The sequence below is a fragment of the Eupeodes corollae genome, chromosome 1, assembly GCF_945859685.1.
Source record: "Eupeodes corollae chromosome 1, idEupCoro1.1, whole genome shotgun sequence".
In the NCBI taxonomy this organism is placed as follows: Eukaryota; Metazoa; Arthropoda; class Insecta; order Diptera; family Syrphidae; genus Eupeodes; species Eupeodes corollae.
In genome coordinates, this window is record NC_079147.1 from 86,926,058 (window position 1) to 86,949,048 (window position 22,991).

Below are 22,991 nucleotides of genomic sequence, written 5' to 3' on the forward strand. Positions count from 1 at the left end.
AAACGGAACACTTCTGCCTAATGTTAGACAAAAACATAACATAGGAACACCACTTGCTACATGCAAATATCGTCACAAAGTACCACCTGCCTACCAACCAAGCAAATATGGCCAAGTATTGACTTAAAAAGGTCAAAAAAAGGAGACTCGATATCACTGAGCAGACAAAGTATAAGCTCTACAATTGGAGTAATAACCGGACACTGCCTCAGAGGAAGACATGCTCTGATGCTAGGGGTCTACACAAATAACTTCTGTAGAAGCTGCATGGACGAGGAGGAAGAGGAAACGGTCCAACACCTTCTATGTACATAACCAGCACTCTCCATTATAAGGAATAACTTTCTCGGTATTCCCTTCTTCGATAACACCAGTGAACTGGCAACGATTGACACAAAACGTCTCTCTAACTTTATTAAAAGTAGGAAATGGTTTGTTTAAATTCATTACTCTAATCTCATTAGTGGTATACTGGTATCACAATGGACCCTTGAGGTCTACGTGCGTCAATGACATCTGGACAGCCACTCCAACCTAACCTAACCTAACAGAGGCCCATTTGCTGCGAACAGCGACGAATCGATAATTGATGGCCATCATTAAAACTGGCCGGTACAGCTGCGATATTGTCTTCAGTTCGAACTCTACGTAAGTGTGTTGGTGGTTTAATGTCTAGCAATGTAAATTTGATGTGAAATTTAGTCACAATAGCCCGAATAGCAGCTTCAGTCGGTCGATTAAACTGACCATAAAATGGAAGAAGTGCGCTATGAACTTTCTCAACAGAGCACGCATTTTGTTAATAAAATTCAATAATTTGCAAGCGTTGTTCGTTTGTAAGACGATTCATGGTTAAATTAAAGACCGAACTGAAGTTGTTTGACAGTGAAACAAAACACATAACGTGCGTCAGCTGTATAAACCAGTTTTGCCAAAACGATAATAGCTAAAAAATCACCCTTTATTTATGATGTCATTTGAAATTAATAAATAGAAATATCATTTTAGGGTGTCTTTTATTAGACTGACCATGACTCACAGGGAGGTTATAGTCACAGCTTTCTAAAAAAGGTTGGCCTGATCTGATGACAAGTTGTAAATGTTCGGAAATAAAAATTAAAATCTCAAGCCAAATAAATACTGATATTTGACGGATTTAATCGATTTCAATCAAATAACTCAATCATTTTATCTTTAACCTAAATAAAAGACTAATTTACAAATAAATGTTTGTCAAACCAAGACTTCTTGAAGTCTGATTTACGTCATTCGCATTTATTTATTTACTAAAGTTAAGAATTAATTTTCAATAATCAATTTTGGACCATGGAATAAAAGACGCATATTTAATTCCGCAGTTTATCCAAATTAAAGCAATTTAAATTTAAAACTTGTAAAACTTGTAAGACCTGTAAACAATAAAATATATCGTGCTTTTATATGTTCCTATATTAAAAATTGTTTACACCATGCCAATGGAATTAATATAATTTTCAAATCTCATTCCTATGTAAAATTAGTTGCATGGAAACTGATGTTTACGAGTAATGCGAGGTAAACAACATCTAGGAAGGTATTTAGGTATCATACCTATGAAGTTTTTTAATTATGTATTAGACTTTTAAATCAAACCTAAGTATTTTTTGTCATTAAGAAAGAAAAAAAAAAGAGTTTTAATAGCTAGGCACCTTTTGTTAACGACTTCAGGGATTTTCATAGTTTGAAATTATAACGACTTGAAATTGCATTCAATCTTTTTTTTTTCCATTTCGTGTTCAAAGAGTATTTCAAAAAGTCAGTGACATTCCTCGTGATTGCAGTCGCAGTATAGTAATTAGTTTTTTTTATTTTGCTGATGTTTCCTGAATAATGATAGCGAATTGAAATAAACTGACGACAGTAATTTGTGATGAATTCACTAGTGATTAAAAGATTTTTATTTCTTCGTCTCTTTGCAAACGTTTTTGCCTTTTTTCTAAGGCTAAATGAAGCAATGTAAACTGAATAATGTCTCTTGAGTGAAAGAAATTTAATTATGTGTCAGAAAATATTTGTGAAAAAAAATTCATAGGTTCACTGAACAACTCCTCAAAGATGTCAATATAAAAACTAAAACACACAAACATTAATCTTCCCTTATCATTAAATAGGCAAATAAGAAAGATTAGTGAAATATTAAGGTCGTGTTAGTTTATTACAAAGTTAAAAATATCATTTCGATAACTTTTAAGGATTTTGAATTAACCGATATTTGGGCAGCTGTCACTCTTGAAGCTGTCATCTTTTGACAGTGATTTGGTGACAACTATACGCCAATACTAAAAATAAACGTAACGTAAACAAAAATAAAAACAAATGACACTTGTTTTATTTTAATATCAAAATTAAACCTTTGGAAAACCCTATATTTTTTAAAGTTTTACTTAAAACGGGATATCCATGTCAAACTAAAGGGCCTTGCACACATGAGAGCGAACAACGAATGAATGAATGGACGAACAAACATGATTTTACACATTTCAAAAAGTCAATTCCAAACAAAACCACATTTAAATAATAGGAAACCAATTGACACTATTGTTAGGATATTAAAATTTGCAATTTGTTGTTTAAAATTGGAAAATTTTGTAAAAACAATTTGGTAGTAACGAATTGAGGTGTGGTTGCTACAACTGTCAAACTTTATTCGCGTTCCACATACCATCTACACTGAATAAAGCATTATTCACATGAGCACCACCAACTACCAACAATGAACTAATATTCGTCGATTTTGACATTTCTTTCACATGAGAGTTTTTAATTTGTAGCGAATGAAGCTTGACAAGGAGCCACAGCCAAACACCATCCACCACCAAAACCAAAACAAGAATGATTTTTTTTAGGTTAAGTACGCCCGATTTTTTTATTCGTTGCGAGTGTGGATAATGTGGAACGCGAATAAAGTTTGACAGTTCGTATCAACTAAAATTTTGTTCGCGACAAATAAATTTGCTTCCTTAAATTTATTAATATATGATATTGAAAAGTAAAAGTATGCTTCATAAATAAAATAGAAACTATATTGCTATCGTTTTGTTAAGAATTTTTGTGGAAATATGTCGTCAAACGTATATAAACTGACATTTTGTAATTAATTCGTCGTTCGTTGGTCGTGCTCATGTGAATACTACTTAATACGAATTATAATAATTTTATTTGTTAAAAAATTTAACTATAAAGTGTCAATTCGTAGCTGTCGTATTTTGAAGTTGGAACTACACCTACATCCATATAAGGTCCAGCTCACACAACAACTGAAGCCAGCTCACCATTCATCGGGTGCTTGAATAACAAGCGATGGACGTCGATTTTTCAAACAAAATTTTCTTTACCGACGAAGCACATTTCTCACTCGGTGGGTATATAAATAAACAAAATTTTCGTATTGGGGGTTTTGAGAATCCTCTAGTAATTGAAGAATCATAACCACAAAAAGTAAGTGTTTGGTGTGCTCTTTGAACCGGAGGAGGTGTGGTTCAAACTTACATTTTTCTTTGAAATCGACGATGAACCGACTGTCACCGTCAACTCGGACCGTTATGGACCGATACTGAAAAATACGACTTGGAGAATATGTGGTTTCAACAAGCCGGTGCCATATGCCACACCACCCGAGCAAGAGACCTGGCCCCGTGATTTCTGGTCGTGGCGATATCTACTGGCAACCTAGATCATGCGAAAGACCGTGTTATTGCAGATAAGCCTTTAACTCTTGAGCACTGAAAAAACATTCGTCAAGTTATGGCTGCGGTACCATCCAATAAGTGTCAAAAAGTGGTCGAAAATTACTTTAAAAGAATCGATGCTTGCAACAATTCGCGTGGTGGTCATTTAAATGTTGTAGTGTTTTACACATAATGTCAAAGTTCAAACTTTATAATAAAAAAGAAATATCATAAATTTCGACTTTCTGGTATTTCAAACTCATAAGTTTACTGGGTTTGTTTGTTTTATTTTGTCTTTCTTTTTTTTCAGGAACTGTCACATTGAAGACTAGTTTAGTAAACTGTTTTATAATAAAAGAGAATTGGTACTTGTTCAATACTAAAATGCTACACTTTTAACAAACGTTTGATTAAAACTAAAATAATAAAAACAAATCCTTATAAAAGCTACAGAAAGGTAAATGCAATGTTTAAGAACCAAGTTTCTTGTTTTTAATTTCTTTGTTCATTTCATTAAATACGATAAAGGAAAACCAGAGACAACTCAACTCCTACGTATCAAATTATAATGATATAGTCAATGTACCTAAGGCGTGTTCGGGAAGCTACCATGCGAAGCTTCAATCCATTTGGAGCACACAAGTAACAAAAGACCCCAAAATAATTGTATAACATAACAGAAAAAAACTTGCCGAAAACACCTTGCTCCAAAAGTATGTACATATATATTGACTGACCAAAGAAAAGATTGAGATCATTAAGGGATCCACAACCACAACGAAGCGATCACTTAACAATTTTTTTTTGGGTTACTCTTTTGGAATCACCTGCATCTTTAAGGCAGATAGAAAAAAAAAGCAGCTGCTAGAATCCACCTGCTTCCACATTATGCGTGGTTATTTATTTTTTCGTTCGTATTATTTTGTTTAAAGGATGCGAGCTGACACGAGATGATATGATGCGATGTGGAACAACAAAAACACATGAAAGCATTCCTTAAACACAGGACCGAACTTAAATTTGTAAATAAATTAAGCATTTAACAATTGTTGAAAACATACCATAAACAATTTATAAACAGGTCTATCTAACATTTTATTTTGGTTTAGTTACTTTTTTAAATCTTAAATGAACAACTTAAATCGAACAAGACTTAAATTTAACTGAACGCTTTCATTTCTTCTTCATTCATCATGTCATAAGTGACTTTTTTCCCAGGGATTTTTTAGCTTTAAAAGTGACAATCTATAAACAATCATTAATTGTGAAAACCGTATTTTTGAATTGTCAAATTCTAACGAATTGCAAAAATCTACAACTAAGCTTACAGCATCGCTTATCTCCAATTAAATTATAACATTTTTCATTCAGCCTTATTTAATTTTTCTAACTGACACTTTTATAGATCACCAACTTGTTACAACAGTCTTTCTTAAATGGTTTGAGCAATTTCTAACATGACAGTTAATTGTTTGTTTTTGACATAACAAAAATAGTTAACGATAAAAGACAAAACTGCTACTGTCAACTGTCAGATAGATTTCAAAATGTACGTGTTCTTTGATTGTATTGTATTGAAGTGTAACTTTGGGATTTTAAATTTCATCTTTTCAATTTTTTGTTATTCACTCAAAGTAAGCGTTTCCGATTTCTTATGTCAAACTTTGTGTATTTCGTTTTCTCTACTGTTCTTTAAAACCTTAAGCGCCTGTTTACACTTTAACAAACATCATCGATACTACCCTGGGTACACACTCAAGTATTCCTCTGAACGCGATTTTGCAACCGTAACCAGTTGCAATTCTTTTTCCCCCCGGATGACGATGATGAATGTTTAGCCAAAGAAACGATTGCGATAGCATTCAGGCATGATTCACCTAAATAATTACAGCACTTCAAAGAGCTAAAATTTTTCATTTCTTAATTCTTTTTTAAGACAAGAAATATTATTTATATTTTTGTTTAAGTTGTGCATACAATGTGGGTACATAATGTAGGTCCCCGAAAGTGAGTTTTTTATCAAACTTCTTATAAGTTTTTCTTTAGCTACAATTTCGAATTTAGCTCAGTTGGAGTTATTGTGAGTTCATCTATTATTTTCTTGGAATAGACATCTGTGGCAACCACACCAATCAATTATCGTTCTCTTTTCGATCTCAATAGTTAGCGCCTCGTCATAGATCAATTAGATAGATACTTATAGAAGTAATTGGATAGAAGTGACTCAGATTCTATTGGAAAATCTCGTAAATGAAGAAAAAACAATTATTTATGTATTTCTTCGTGCAGGAACGTTTAATCTTATTATGAAACAAAAAAGAGGTTTAAATTGAAAATAATAACAATATCATTAAAATATAATAAAAACTATTGAAAAGGCAATTTAATTGTTACGTCCGAAAGCATTTTAAATACAACTATGTATAAGCATTTGATTCGTTAAACATAACCGGCAATAGTTCATTTATGATTTTCGAAAACAAAACAAACATTTGCGAGTAATTTAAACGTCAACACTACGAGCTGTCAGTTTTTGTTGTTTGATTTTGAAATTGCGTTCCAGTTCCGGAGTTTCGTGTGTTCCACTGCTTTTTGCAACCATCGAAACCTGAACGCACCCAAATCTTTAAATCTTTTTTCTTATTCTGAACATGAATGACGTTTACTTTTGAATTTGGTGCTTTGAAGCACTATTCACATGAGCACGACCAACGAATGAACGAATATTCGTCGATTTTGACATTTCTTTCACATGAGAGTGTTTAGCTCGTCGCGAATAAAGTTTGACAAGGAGCCACAGCCAAACATCATTCACCACCAAAACCAAAACAAGAATGATTTTTTAGGTTAGGTACGCGGGATTATTTTATTCGTTGCGAGTGTGGATAATGTGAAATGCGAATAAAGTTTGACAGTTCGTATCAACTACAATTTTTTTAACGACGAATACATTTATTAATATATGATATTAAAAATTAAAAGTATGTATCATAAATCAAATAAAAACTATATTGCTATCGTTTTGTTAAAAATTTGTGTGAAAAAATATGTATTAAAACGTTTATAAACTCTATACTATTTAAGAACGGTATTTAATTTATTCTCTTTTGACATTTTATTTTTAAATAAGTTGTCTTTGCTTTCTTGTATCTAATAAGTATCAACTAGCAAGCTGGTATTTGGTGGGCCTACCTCAGTGTTGTTTTTTCGAGGCACACTATTTTTCAAAACTTAGGATTAATTTTGAAGGATTTTCTTTTTGGTTATTATGAGTCAAATCATTACGGATAAAAAGTTGTGAATACAATCTATAGTATTCGTATGCAATGGAACGACAGAAAAACACCAGCGACACCAGCGCACCCGTTAAGGTACTAAAATTGTATGTTCAATGATAGTCCGCCATCTAAAGGCCTAACTATAATAGGAATAAGCTAGCATATGCGCGCATAAGCAAACGTGCGAATACAAAGAATCTCAATACGAGTGAACATAATGGAGTCTAGCTTCGTTTCGTTCAATTTTTCTTAGTTTCGTTAACTTAAGCAAACTTAAGCGCCGCATAAATAAAATCGGACATGTAGATACGTGAGCAAAATTGCATTATGGATATCCGCACTAATTTCACAAACTTAACTGAATTTTCGTTGGTTTTTTGACATAAGCTTATGTTTGCATATGCCTATTATAGTTGGGCCTTAACTATTTCTTATTTCGTTAATGGTAGCATTAAGTTCATTTCTGATTTGAGTTTTATCCTTTCGCTGAACGAATATAGTTGTGTATACGCCCAAACAACACTGGGAAATATTGCCTGCGATTAATTTAAAGAAGCCGATTTTGCCAAAAAAATCACCTTTTACGATGAAGCTTATTTTGATCTCGTATGTTAACAAGCAAATTTGTCGCATTTGGGACACAGAAAATCCGCTCGCATACATTTAAAAGCCGATACACCCAAAACTAATCACTGTTAGGTGCGAAGTTTGGTCCAGAGGCATAATTGGGACATTTTTTGAAAATGAGCAAAAATTGAAGAGGAGGATATTGGCAACATTTGGCTTCAAAAGGACGGCGCGGCGGCGTGGCGCTACGTGCCACACATTTACACCACACCCTTCAACAATGTACTGAATAATGCATATTATCCAGTGCATTGGAAGACTGCTGTGGTTCATCCTCTCCCGAAAAAGGGAAAGGACAACTCCAACCCGTCAAATCTTCGGTCGATAAGTCTTCTTCCGAGCATCAGTAAAGTTTTCGAAAAAATCATTAATAGGGCTCTGACTAAGTGGGCTGCGGACAACAAAATAATTCCGGATAAACAGTTCGGGTTCAAGGCGGGTCATGACACAATTCATGCTGCGTCTAAACTCGTTTCTGATATCCAATGGAATAAATCAAAACAACAATGCACAGGTGCTGTTCTGGTTGATTTGGAAAAGGCCTTTGACACCGTATGGTTAGATGGTCTTTACCTAAAACTGAGCAGGCTTGGCATAAGCAAGCCATTGTTGTATATACTTTATGATATGCTTAACGGTAGAAAGTGTGTTGTCAAAAGTGGCAATGTAACTTTTACCACAACATTCTCAATTAGAAATGGTCTTCAGCAGGGAACGGTGAATTCGCCGATTCTCTTCAGCATTTACACCAGCGATCTAATAGGTAGTCTTACAAAGGCAATTGCGTACGCCGACGATCTAATTGCGTACAGAACGGCCCGAAAGATTGAGGTTATTAGAATTCTCTTGCAGCGTGTAATTGCGACGACTGGAAACTGAAAATAAATGTCCAGAAGTCGGAGACAATTCTGTTCCGGACTCCGTTGGCTAGGGCCACGAGGGATACGTGTAAGAATTGGCGCAAGATGGTCATCGTTGATCTTCACGGACAGCCATTGGCGAGCAAAAGTGTAGTGAAGTACCTCGGTATCTGGTTAGATCAGTATTTATATTTCGACAGACATATAAATGCTGCTCTGACCAGGGCCAGAGGAGCTTTCGCTCTGACGAAACGGCTGTTTTTTAGCAGTCGGCTTGACCCCAGAGTGAAGGTAATTTGCTACATGGCCCTCATACGGCCAATGATCGTGTATGGTTGTCCTGTATGGTTCAGCGTTGCCCCTTCCCAGATGGAGAAGTTTCGGGTGTTCGAGCGGCAGTGCCGAATCTTCTTATGTGCATTACTATCCGGCTAACATACATAATAAAAATTAATGAAAAAAAAACTCTCGATCTTTTGCGCCCTGTTTCATGCAATTGAAATGAAAATTTGGCGAGGTTAAAAAACAAGAGGTTAAAAAGAGAAAGAATGTCATGTCTTTAGAAGAATGAAATATTTATTTATTTGCAGTGTTTAAGTTTGACATGTTTCGCACATTGACTAAAAGTGTCAGAATTTTTGTTGTTATATGTTTGTTACGATAGTTTTAAAATGGCTTCTATATTTGCATTTCACAAATAAAATTCAAGCTGACGTTTAAAATTAGAGGTTCGAATTGAAGTTGAAGTTGAGTTGAAATGGTAATAAAATTACAATTTACAACAAAAGAAAAACAAAAATAAATCAACAATAAAATTAAATAAGTATTACAACAAAAACATTTAAACAAACAGTTCTGTCAAGTCGACTTCTCGACCTAGGCTCTGTTCACAAATGTCAACAAAACTTCCTGAGTCTCATTTCAACTAAAAGAAGAACAACAATGTGTCAAAGCAAACTTTCAACTCCACTTCCTCATGTAAGATTATTTCCTATATGGTTAGAGGTCGGTCTCGATAGGGTGACACATTTGATACTTGCAATATCCGTCTGACCCAGTCATTAGTTTTCTACAATTTTATTTTTTGATCTAGCAATGCCTATTATAATAGTCAAATGAATGGAGACAGGAATACATTCGCTGGGACTCAAGGGACAGGGAGGATGCTAGCCGAATGCTTGATTCTTTTATTTTTAAGGAAACGTTTTGCTCACATTTCACTCACATTTACATTCTCAAATTATGTCCTTTTTGTCGCAAATACTCAATGTACTCTGTAAAACATGACATACATGCGTAGAAAAGTCAAACCAAATATCCACACAGCCATATTTACATTTGTAGTTGTAAAATCCTTCATATAATCATATGCCCTAGGTAAAGATATAAGGGATTTTGATTTCGTATGCAATAATAACAGAAAAGCAGCACAGCAGGTACACAAAAACACCAGTCGTGTTTTTGTTTTTATGTCCTATGCCGTATGCGCATTGTTTGCAGGACCTACCTACATAAACAATGTTGTTTTATTTTTATTGCATTTTTGTTTTTGGCCATCTCTATGTTGCATATCGCATAAAACATGTACATACATACATTTATGTATGCATTTGTACATACAATGTATGTGTACATACTTGACATAGTCCTGCAATTATAATTTGTTGTTAGGATTTTAACTGTAAACGGAAGACTTTTGCAGAGCTAAAAAGCTAAATGCAGACACATAAAAAGGAGTCATACGGCTCAAAACGAATGAAGGGAAGGCTCATACATACATATATGAAGGTGTGCATACAGAGGACTTTAGGTAATAAAAAAAATATCAACAAAAATTTAAATTATAAACATGGATACGTTTTTGAGGTTTTATTTCGTACGAGTGTCGAGTTTAACATAAAATAATGACTTTTTTAACTGTATTGGTGTTTAAATTAAACAACCACATACTTACTTGGACTTGAATTAAAAATAAAAACGTGGTAACTTGACGGGCAGGGCGACAAAAATGGTAATACCATCCCAAGTTATGGGGGTTTGTTTATTATCCTTTTTAGGGCAAGCAACTTTTGTATATATGTATGTGTGGTACATCTTGATATGAACACATAGAGGTACCTCTCTACATACTTTGTTTGTTGTTGTTTTATCAATTTTGTTTTCCTTGTCTTCTTTGCAAAGTTATAAATAAACTGGACAAAGAAATTGGAAGGTACTGTGGAAGCTAGAGTCAGTGACAGACAAAAATGATGGGTGTATGAAAAATGTTTTAATCCTTTTTGGATTCTTTTATTTTATAAGGCAGAAGGTAGTTAATTATTGTTTAACCTCAATGCAGGTGAAGAATGAAGTAGGAATCTTTTTGTTTACTAAAATAATTAAGAGCGGTAAATGGTCATATTTGTTTTCAGATTGAAAAGGACCTTCTAAAGATATAAGTAGATAAGCACACTTATCTACATGCTTTATGAAGCTAAAGAAAAAGAGACTGAAGAGTCTGGGATAAAAACTTAAATTTAGCTTGGATGCCTTTTTCAACGTTAAATGAAAAGTTAAATTCTAGACACTCTTGCCCATTATCTAGCCTATATCATCTTCAAAAATAACCAGGGTTCCCATTTTGGTTACTTACTTAACTTAACTGTAGAAAAGTACAATTTTCAAGCGACTGGAATTTTTAATGGAATCCTTACAGTGTCCGACAAAAGTCTACGTACGATTACTATTTCCCCATCATGGGCAGTTGGAAACCAATGTAAGCAAATGTAATGATACAGTTCTATTTAAAATGTTTTTTAATAACATTACACAAAAAAAAACAAGGAATACAAAAAAATTATTAATACAAGTCTAAGTACGATATGTTAACTTACATAAAAATGGTCTTCAAGTCTTAATTTTTTTAAGAAAATCAATATTTGGCATCTATAACTACCAGTACTCATCTGGGAATCGAAGAAACTAAATTTTCGAGCTCAGTGGATGTAATATTTTGCCATTCTTCCTGGAGCTTCTCCTTAAGCATGGAAGCACTGCTAATATTATGTTTTCGGATTTTTCGAATGTTTCGGGCTTTGAGGCGGTGTGTACAGTTGTCGAGGAGCATGGTATAGAAGCCAATTTTTCACAATCTTCCTTGGAAACGTTATTTTGTTGAAATATCCAACTCTGCCCAAGACTTAAAGCAACAACTGATGGTTTCAAATCTTGTTCTAAAATAGATTTGTACTGAAAGCGATCCGTGTTACCCCCAATAAACACTAATTTCCTACTCCAGACGCAGCGACAGCACCCCAAACCATGATTTTGCCTCCACCATGCTTAACAGTAGAGACTAAGTTCTTCGGATATATGGCTGTGTTTTGTTTACGCCACACTTTTTCTCTCACATCACTTCCAAACATGTTGTACTTCGAATTATCAGTGAACAAAACTCGCTTCCAGAAGTCCATGTCCTTTTAATATGCTTTTGGGCAAATTCCAAACGAAGTTTTCAATGTGGCTTATAAAGGGTTTTTTAGGAGTTTTCCTGTGGTAACCGTTTTTATTCAAGGTTATTTGAATAGTGCGTGGATGTGCAATAGTTTCCAATCTTATTGTGAGGTCTTGAGACAATGTTGTAGCATTAACTTTTGGATTTTTCTTAACTTCTTTTAAGATGAAGCTTATTTTCTTCCATTTAGTTTTTTTGGTGCGTCCACTACGCGGCTTTTTTTCCACTGTACCAGTATTATTAAAGTTACCAAATATGGTTTGAACTGTAGACTTGCTTACCTACATTAATTGAAATTAAAAGTTTGTTGAAATTGTTTAAACTTCGACTGTATACTACTTTGTACAATTCTTTTGTACAATAAGAAACCAAACAAGCAAATAAATAACGGTACTTCTCGTTTACTAGTCAACAACAAAAACAGTGCTGTCGGTCGTATTTACACTCTTGTCAGTGTTTTTTAATTGTTTTTAGTTAAAATATTTTAAAGTAAAAAAAAATTCAAGTTTGTTGTTATCGTATAGCAATAATAAAAATAGACTTAAAAACAAACTGTATCATTATTTTAACATTTAAAGCTTTTGTTTTGTATAAAATGACAAAAAAAGTGGTCGTACGTAGACTTTTGTCAGCCACTGTATAAAAATCCAAGACGATAATTTAAGGAATTTGTAGGTACCAATGAAGTTTTTAAACAACCTAGCTTTACATCCTTGAGTTTTATCGCATAATATGTGAGTTAACTAGTGTTAAAATTCACTTTTAATGTTGACAGATAATGTAATGACATCTGAATTTGGCATTATTTTCGTTTAGTTCTGCTTTGGGCACTTTAACGTGATTGTCAATCAACTATTAAAAACTGCAGTGGTGTGTCTATTTTTTAACTGAAGTTAAAAATCATTGGAGTTTTTAGATTCAACTTGGAATGAATATTGTTAGAAATTGTTGATCAGCCAAAGTTGCTAACAATGGAAAAAAAGACGCTGCTTTTAGCTTACTTAGTAAAATTCATCTCATAATTACATTGATCAAAATTAAACATAACTTACAGAATTTTGTATTCTTTTATTGCTTTTAATTTTTGTTTCATTTAAAATGCATAATTTTGCATTTACTATTTTCTTTTTTCACAACTGACAAAAGAAAAATAGTATCAATCCAGCACTTAAGAAAACACACAAATTAAAAGCTGTTGACTATCGTCAGAAAAATAACTCACCTCAGAGCTGTCAGTTTTTGACATTACATGAATGTCAAACATCTCACAACGACATGCCTGCTTTATTCTTAAATTCTGTATACGCTATAAGAACGTATGTTTTTATGAAACTAGCTGGATACAAAATATGTACTTTTTTTGACAAAAGAACTACAGTTGCTCAAATAATAAAGTGGACAGCTTTAATTTTCCACTTAAAACCGCATATAAACAATCTTACAAACTTAACGAAATTAATTGTTTATTATTGCAGCTTCATAAAATATAACAAACGAAAATGCATTCGTAAGAACGGTTTCTTAAAATCTAAGTTTAAAAAAACACCACCATATTTTACATCAAATAAGTAATCGAACACTTCATGTATGACTTTCGCAAAAATAACAAAAAAATGTAGAAAATAACAATAAAATCATATTTTGTAGGCAGACCTTTGCTTTGTGCACAAGGCTCAAAACACACGCTTGGTAAAAAGAATATTCATCTCTGATTTACCAATTTTTGCGCACTCTGGTTTAAATTGTCTTTTAAAATCTGAATATATTTATATTTGTCCATAGTTCCGTTTATAAACACAAGATTCCTTGGACCCCAAACCATAATTGAGCCTCCTCCATGTTTCACAGTTGGTCGCAGATTTCTTTCCCTGAGCTCTTCATTTGGTTTGCTCATACATATATTTGTCCATCAGATCGGAATAAATTAAATTTACTCTCTTCTGAGAACAAAACACATTTCTAGAAAAAAAAATCTTTACTTTGATGGTGTAAGGCAAACTTCTTCCGGCTTCCTCCCGGCAATTCTTCAATGGAAGTTGCTTTTTCCTAAAACTATTCTTACGGTTTCGGGATTGACATCCTTATTTAAATATTGTTTTACCTCAGCAGTTAACTTTGGTGCACTCATTAGAGGAAACTTCTGCTTAACAATCCAACGCTAATCAGCAACACTTAATTTTGTTGGTCTTGCAGATTTTGAGGAATTTTCAACAGAATTTGTTTCTTTACACCTTTTTATAATGTCTCCTACAGTAGAGAGACTCGTTTTTACAATTTTTGCTATACGACGAACCGATTTTCCTTCTTCAAAACGTTTAATCACAAGTTTTCGCACTTCTATTCATGTGTAACCATTAAATATAATTTGGTTTCGTCTGACATAACAAAAAAGTAACGGCATACTAAAATGTTCATTTAAAAAGAAAGTGCAGTGCTACCAAGTGTTCGATTTCTTTTTTTAAAATCAAAATCGAGGTATTTGGAATAAAAAAATAAATTAAATTATTTTAGTTTTGAATAGAATCATTATTTTTTTTCTTCATGCATTTGAAATGCAAGATCACAAACCTTTGGAAAAATATCCATACTTTTTGAACATAATTTTAATAAAATATTTTTAAGAAACGACGAAAATAGCTGATCTGAAAAAAGTGTTTGTATATTTAAAGATGACATTTGAGTACCCTTTCTGACTTTTTGAATTCTATGAAAAGTAAAAACAAGAACGATTACTTTGAAACATATGATTGCCAAATGTCATATAAACTATTTGTTAGTTTGTGCTAAGAACTCCTGAATTAAATGAAAATATTTATTCTTTACTTTCGTGACGAATTAAAAATGTAAGTTGTATACTTTGTTATTGTTATTTTAAATAAAAGAAAAATAGCTTAATTTAAAAAAAAAAAATCCCAAGGTAAATCTTATGGAACCATGACAGTTTCTGTTACCTCACTGACAGTTCGCGATGAGGTCTGGTTTTAAAAAAGTACTTTAGGGCAATCTTTAAATGACTTAAGAGCCTAACGAAGCAAATAATCGATTCTGTAATTTATCTACCTACACTTGCACCTATACTTTTAAATTTCTGAATGAGCTTTGTAATTTTTTACAACAAGCAAGTGGAAAACGTCATAAGGCAGTGTTCTAATTGAACTCATCCATAATTTTTACGTCTAAAAATTTTGTTTCGACTCCTAAACTAAGAACAAATGAATTGTGAAGATCTTGGTTCCAAAACTTAATTCTCATTACAAAAAACTTCGAAGAATAATCCCCCATATAAAAATATTTTGTAAAACTAAGTATCAAGACATTTGTTTACTGTCAAAAACAAACACTCTAGCTGTCAAAATTAGATCCTTATTTTCAACTAAATAAAATTAGAAACTCGTTCGCAGAACCTAAAGCACCCAGATTTAAAAGACTACATTTTTTTTGTCTTGGGTATGTCCATGAATCTTAACCTGTAATGAGGTAAGTAAACCACAGACGTCACTATTCACTAAATCTCTTTCCGCTGCAAAATAGAAGACACCCATATATTTTCATCAAGATTTATCTTCACAATCTCTGGGAATCTCTCGATTCAATTGATATTTTTCTTAGTTAAGAATCTTTGTGTATATTGGGTACAAGGTGTGAAACCACTTGCTAAAACATCTCCACTATTCCTAGATATATATTTAGTTATTGCTCTGCATCACCAAGTCCTTTTGCCTTATCCCTTATTGCCTTAAAATGGCAGCGCAGTAATGTAACAAGAAAAAAAAAGTGCGCAAAACAACGGTAAACACAACTACTGTCACATTATATACAGTTAGGTACCTCCATGTGCAAGAGAAGTACTTGTACTTGTACACAGGGTTGCCATGTCCTTACCTAACTCGATAGCCCAATTTAAAAACACATGTAACCCAAAATCGAAGCCAACTAATTAGATTGAAAAATATCGCACAGGATTTGATTTGGGCTACTTATAGCCCAATTATGATTGAAATGCCGTTCTAGATTTGCTGTCGGTAATTTCCGACAAATAGCACAATCTGGCAAGCCTGCTTGTACACAATATTTTGATATCCTTGTTTTCGAAAACCTTATTCAGCCTTCACTCTTTTAATATTGTCAATGTATGTGTGTTGCTGATGGATGGATGGATGGAAGGTAGTAGTGGTGAAGGATAAAATAAGAATGTATACATAAAGCAAACCTAAAGAAGGGTGTGTTTTTTCCAAAAGTTATGTAGGTACATTTTTTTCATTCATCTTTCCTCGACGAAGGACATACAAAATAACACAAACTTTCCAAAAACAAAATAAAGTAAATTTTGCTAAAATTAATACACAACCCAGATGTTCTTGGTATAAATAAAATTTAGGTAATCCCAAATAAAACAATGAAGAGAGAAAAAGTTAAAAGTATGTGTAAGTACCATAGATAGGAAGGTATTCCAGGAATTCCCTATTCATCGTCATCACTTGACGACAGCAATTATGTTTTTATGCAAATAATTTCGCTGAACCCTGGAGTAGCTATGTGAGAATACATAAATAAAAGTAAAAAGAGGAAAACTACAAACGGGACACGGGATAGAGCATCGATAAAAATATACCACCAAGCACACAGCACTTACCCTCGAGAAAATTTAGAACCATTTTTGGGCTGGAAAATGGGACTTCTGGATTCAATCAATGCAGATTTTCTTCTTCGTCTGCTCTTGTGTAGATATCCGTTTTTGTGTTTTGTAAAATATTGAATTTAATTAGGATCAAAGCTTGGTTCTTCAATCCTTTAATTGATAACGATTACACAACACAGTACACTATCATTCTCATCATATGGAATGATTTAAAAGTTTCGACTTATTTTTCTTTTTTATCTTCACTTTGAGGGATTTTCTTGTATATTATTATTTTTGTATTCCTTTTTATGGATCACTAACTACTCCCTTTTTTCCTGTGTGTCATATCCCTTTATTTTTCAGCACAGAAATATTCTTCTGGTGAAAAGCATTTTTATTTTTCAGGATAGATACAATGCAGGAATAAAACTATCTTCTATTTAATCAGACAGATATTTTATTTATTATAATTTAACAAAGAACTCGTTCGCGGATAAACAATTGAAAAATAAAATATGTATTCCCTATATTCCGATCCGATAAGGTAGTAAGTTTAGTTAAGTTGTTCTTCTTTTATTTTGTGTGGTGTCGTTGATGCCTTTTGCTTGTGCCTGATGACGATGACGCTGGGTTTTTGTATTTATTTCTTTTAATAATTATTTCAATCCAAAAAGGGACAGAGATGAAAAATGAAGAAAAATTATTAAAACAACAACAGCAGTGGCAGCAATAAGATGAATATTTTCTATTACATGAGATATACAACAAAATTGTGCACACAAAACAACAACAATAAACACTTCACTTCACTTCAAAAACGAAGCGACAAGTTAACCATTATTCTGAAATACGACCGAATTCAACTGAGTATCTGCGAGAACTGAGAGATTGAACAATTCTGCAAGATAAAAGAAGTACAAAAGACAAAACTACAAAGTAAAGAAAAGAAGTTTACGTGTTTCTTTTTTTTGGTTTGAATGAAAGAGAAAAAGATACACTAATACTAAAGAAAAATGGTATTTACGAGAGTGAGAGAGTACTTCATTCCAGTTGATTCCATTGGCTCTCCAAAAACGCCGAAAACATATGTTTTTGATTTCGAAGAAATGTCAAACAACACAGAACGGACCTAGGGGTGAATTTATATTTTATTTATTCAAGAGAGTTATAAATTTATTAAAATCAATGAAATTTGAAATTATTTCCTTTTGGCAAAAATGAAATTAAGGTGATAATTGCTAAAAAAGAAAACTATCCAACCCATGTAATTTCTAATTGGTGCCCGATAAAAACGTTATAATGGTATTTTTTTTTCTTAAAGTTGGGGACTTATTTTCATCCTATTTGGGGGCTTATTTCATTAATTTTCTTTTGAGATATTGCATGCTTTTTTTACGTCTAATCACACTTTTGATAGATGATTGAAATAAGACTTACAAATTTGGAAACTTTAATGTAGAGTACTGAGGATATTAATTATAAAAAAGTTTTTATTGAAATATTTAGACTAATTTCTTATAATTAAAAATATATTTGAATTTTATTGTGTTAATCACTTTTGTCAGAATGCATAGACATTTCATAAAAAATGTGGAACGCTTCACGATTTTGCGTGTCATCCTTGCGCAGGGGCCATGCTAATCTTCTCTGTATCGTTCCAATTTTAGTATATGTTCTGCCGAAGCAAGAACGAAAGTGTAGCACACAAAATTGTATTTATCCAAATACCATCCTAAAGGAAATACTGTGAATCATAGTAAAAAGTGACAAATTCAACTATTAAAATATATTCTTTTTTATCATAAGCACAAACCATAATGAAATGAAAAAATCCATTCAAAGTAACTCTTTATTACTAATTGGGGGCATTCACTAAACTAGGTGCTACGTTATCAAGGAATTCTGATTAGATAAATGCACCTGGGAAATGACTTAAAATTTTCCCTCCGATGTATGCAGTGTCAAATTTTCAGCAGCAAAGTAAGTGCACACTGAATTTGACGTTTCACAATCAGCTGCTCGATAAGCACACACAAATTCAAAACGAAATGAATCTTTCTGTATTTACATAAATAAAAATAAAATTCATTCATATTACGTCTTATGTATATTTATTTTTATTGAATTCACAGAGCTACTATCTTTTTGAATGTGCACATTGGCTAAACGACACAACAAAACAAGTTTAAACTTCCCCCTTTTAACGTAATGCAAATCACTCATGATGTATCTAACATTAAATTGTATTGAATAACAAGAAGAAAGCATATCTGAAATTCCCAAAATACATATAGGTTTCTTATTTTATAACGAGTACTGGCATTTTTTATTATTATGACAGTTTCTGAATGACTAACTTTGCAAAGTGCAATGGGCAGGTTCAGCTGTCAAAAAATTGACTTCCATTTAAGACAACTTTATAACTGAGGGTATAGGTGAGTGAAATAAAATGTTGCCTGAATCCGCCCAATTTCGCATCAAAGCTAGTTAAATTTTGACTGCGTAGTCACTAACTTGATTAATGCGCCCATTTTACGAAACTTTCAAAAAAATTTTGAACCTTAGCTAAAACCAACCTGTCAAAAAAAATCCAAGGATTTGCTGTAATTATATAATCCATTGCTAGCTGTGAGTTAAAATTTCCCCTGTGATGTAGTGTAAAAATTTCGGCTAGAAATTTAGTGGAGAGTAATTTTGACGTTTTACAATCAGCTGCTTGGTAAAGACACAAGAATCCAAAATGAAACAAATCGTTCGGTATGTAAATACAAATATAAATCACCCAAATTATTATGAATTTAAAAACACAAAAGATTATTTAAAGTTATCTAAATCAAATAAAAAATGTTTCTTATTTTATATATTTGCATTTGTCAGTAATAAGAAAGTTCCGGATTAAATATGACAGCTCCGTAGTTAAATTTTGACTACGTAGTCACTAGTCACTCAAACGATGTAAGACTGGGCGAGAGTGCCATAACCTCAACATTAAGTTTTGGTTTCACCACCATAAACGACACAAATATAGTAGAGAGCCTTTTATCTTTAAAATCTAATGCTTCTGGCGTTGATGAGATTCATCCCATATTTCTAAAAGTTATTTTGCCGATTCTCTTACCATACATAACTCATATTTTTAATTACATTCTTACAACAAGTGAATATCCTCCTCAATGGAAACTTGCAAAAGTCATCCCTATCCCAAAAAATTCAAAAACTGATGATTTTAGGCCCATATCCATTTTGCCTTACATCTCAAAAGTTTTTGAAAAATTGGTACAAAGACAAATGAATGCGTATTTGAGTCGTACAAATCTATTAACGCCAAACCAATCTGGTTTCCGTAAGAGGCATAGCTGTATTACCTCGCTCATAAATGTGACAGAAGATTTGCGACAATCGATGGATGAAGACAAAATCTCGTTTCTAGTTTTACTAGACTTTTCCAAGGCATTCGATTCCGTAGACTTCTCTGTTCTGTGCAACAAACTTCATAATGAGTTTAGTTTCTCATCCAATGCTGTAGATTTAATCAAATCTTACTTGAGTGGAAGAAAACAAGCAGTTGATATAAATAACAATTTATCTGAGTTTTTGTCAACTACTAGGGGAGTTCCACAAGGGTAAATTTTGGGTCCACTCTTGTTTTCATTGTACATTAACGCACTTCCTAGTATTGTAAAGTACTGTAAAATCTGTATGTACGCCGACGATGTGCAGTTGTACCTAAGTTGCAGAGTCGGTCTCATTGAACATCATGTAGCTTGTATAAACGAAGATTTGGAGAGTATTTCACGTTGGTCTCAATCTCATGGCCTTCTATTAAACCCTTTGAAATCAAACTGTCTCGTTATTTCACGGAAACCATTAGACTTATCCTACTTTCCATTGGTATTCCTTAACAATACTCCAATTATATACTCTGAGACAGCTAGAAATCTGGGTATTGTTTTTAATCGCTGCTTGACGTGGGATAATCATATAAACTCAGTCATAGGAAAAACGTATGGTGCTTTACGTTCCCTTAAAGCCTCTCAATCTTTTACCCCTATCAAAACTCGAATTATGCTGGTAAAAACATTAATAGTGCCAATTCTTATTTATGGGTGTGAAATATATAGTTCGTGCAGTTTTGAAAGCAAGCGTAAATTAAATGTAGCTTTCAACAGCGCAGTTCGATATATCTATGGTTTACGAAGATATGAGCATGTTTCAGCGTTTTCAGTTAAGCTTTTCAACATGACATTTAACAGTTTCCTGGAGCTTCGTACTCTACTTTTGTTTTCTGACATTTTACTAAGGCATGAACCCCGCTATTTGTTTGAAAGAATACGAGCACCTACTTCGAGTAGATCCGGACAACTCATTCATCCGCGGTACTCATCCTTAACATCGGAGCGCCAATTTTTTATAAATAGTATTCGTCTTTGGAATAGTCTTCCACGCGATATTAGGAGTATTGAAGATCCGCGAAGGATGAAGATTATAGAAATCATCTATCGTCTTTAAATGTTTGAGCATTAATTATGATTAGAATTAATGTAATAAGTTTTCATCTTATTTTTCTTTGTTTGTCTTTGTTATAGAATAAATTAAAACTACTTTGAATTATCTTTGATACTACTTATAAAAATACTTATTTGTAATAATAGCTTTTCACTAGCTTATAAGATATTGTATCTTACTGTGTTAAGCAAACGATAATAAATTGTTAAATTGTTAATTGTTAAAACTAGATTTATGAATGCGCCCATCGTCAACAAAATGTCCATTAATATCAACTTAAGCCAGCTTAAGGGAACGAACCAATACGCAGCCTTATATTTCACTAACCATAATAGACGTTCTGCTCAATTTCGTTAAATTTCGCCAACTTTCGCACAATTTGCGCAAGAGCAATTTGAATGGCTCGAGCTTAAGCAAATGTCAAATTTGAAACGCATTTCCTTAAGTTGCTTGAATCCATGATGGTTACTTTTTGTTTTGACTATAACTTCTGATAACTTTTCGTTCGGTTTTGACATTAGCTTACTTTCGGTTAAGTCTATTATAGTTGAGCTTTTAAGATGTAGCTATTTACGCGATGGTTATGGCTTCATCGACTGACGTCAAACATACTCGTTGTCGGTGGGATCGCGTTCTGATACGTCAAACTTATTGCAGTCACGATTATTCGTTTGACGGTGTTAAATTTGAATAAACCAGAGAAATTTAAATGGAAACGAGATAAATAAACTGTCAAAATTTGTATCCGAAATTGTGTAAAAAGTGTAAAAACTTTTATCTTACAAATTGAATGCGTGTAGTTAAATGATAAGCTAAGAAAAGTACATACAAAATATATTTTGCAAGAAAGTATGGAGCAATTTTAAAATTTGACGAAGAAAAAAATCCAAACCAAATAAAAGAAGTAGAATTTTTAAGTAGACGAAAACTATACAAATATGTGTGAATAATTTCGAAAATACACATGAATCTTGAGACTTTCTTCTAAACTCAATGAGACTAGTTTAAATCCCTCAAGAAACGTGAAAGACTGATTATGTTAATAAAATTAAGATCGTTTAGATCGTTATAAAAGAATTCTCATAGGTAATTCTAGCTTTTTTTAAATAACGTCGTAGAATGGGATGTATTGTACCATTTCTCACAAGTTCATCTGCCTTACAATTTAATGGAATGTCTTTATGACTCGGGGCCCGCACCCAGCAAAGGTAAATATGAAACTGTTGTCATCTTCATTACAGATGATGGACTGTTATAGAGTTTGTAGAGACAGGGTCCAGGGATTTGATATGACGTTTTCCTTTAAGCCAGAACAAGACCAAAAGTTCCGCCTGGAACACGCCACAATGATTGGGAAGGCGGAACCACCATCAAGCCCTTCATTTGTTTTTGATCCATCTATGTAAAAGTTGACCTTTCCGCCCAGAAAGATCTATAAGTTTCTGTCGAATTGTAGTTGGGAGGTGGTGTAGTCTGTGTGCTTTGGAATCGGTTCTAAATAATTAAGAATTGCGGAGTGAACAATGTTATTGTTAACCCACTACGATAAAGCTTTAAGGCGAATAGCAGAGCTTGCAGCTATTTGTTTGCTAAGTATATCAAAAGGAGCCAGGTAGAGTAAGGTGTCCAGTGCCGCGCACGGGTCGTGTGAACCGATCCGCTTATACATAGGCAAGTTGAACATTGGACTTTATTTAATTTGGCGCGGTTTATAGCTTTCTCTAAAGCAGTCCACCGTACTGCCGCACAAATCGGTCTGATTACCGATGTGCATAACCAACGCGTAATTTTAGGCCCCATTTATTACCAAAAGCATTTTAGATTTTAAACTTTCAATTTTTTGTCTAAAATAAGTCAAAGGTACTTAGAATCGTCTTAGAACTTTAATTGGATTGCTTA

At 33.1% G+C, this 22,991-nt stretch overlaps 1 protein-coding gene and 1 non-coding gene across 5 annotated transcripts in view; both read right to left on the reverse strand.

The window, feature by feature from the left end:
• LOC129943213 (unconventional myosin heavy chain 6) overlaps positions 1 to 17,448 on the reverse strand; it is a 150,832-nt gene extending 133,384 nt beyond the window's left edge. For all 4 annotated transcript variants that reach the window (XM_056052510.1, XM_056052508.1, XM_056052507.1 and 1 more), the window contains exon 1: positions 16,599 to 17,448. In XM_056052510.1, the coding sequence (XP_055908485.1) occupies positions 16,599 to 16,620 (22 nt within the window). In that variant the 5' untranslated portion in view covers positions 16,621 to 17,448. The remainder of the gene's footprint in view (positions 1 to 16,598) is intronic.
• A 722-nt stretch (positions 17,449 to 18,170) lies between these two features.
• LOC129943618 (U6 spliceosomal RNA) lies at positions 18,171 to 18,277 on the reverse strand. Its single transcript, XR_008781330.1, has one exon. It is a non-coding gene; the product is annotated as a U6 spliceosomal RNA (small nuclear RNA).
• Between the last annotated feature and the right edge of the window lie 4,714 nt (positions 18,278 to 22,991).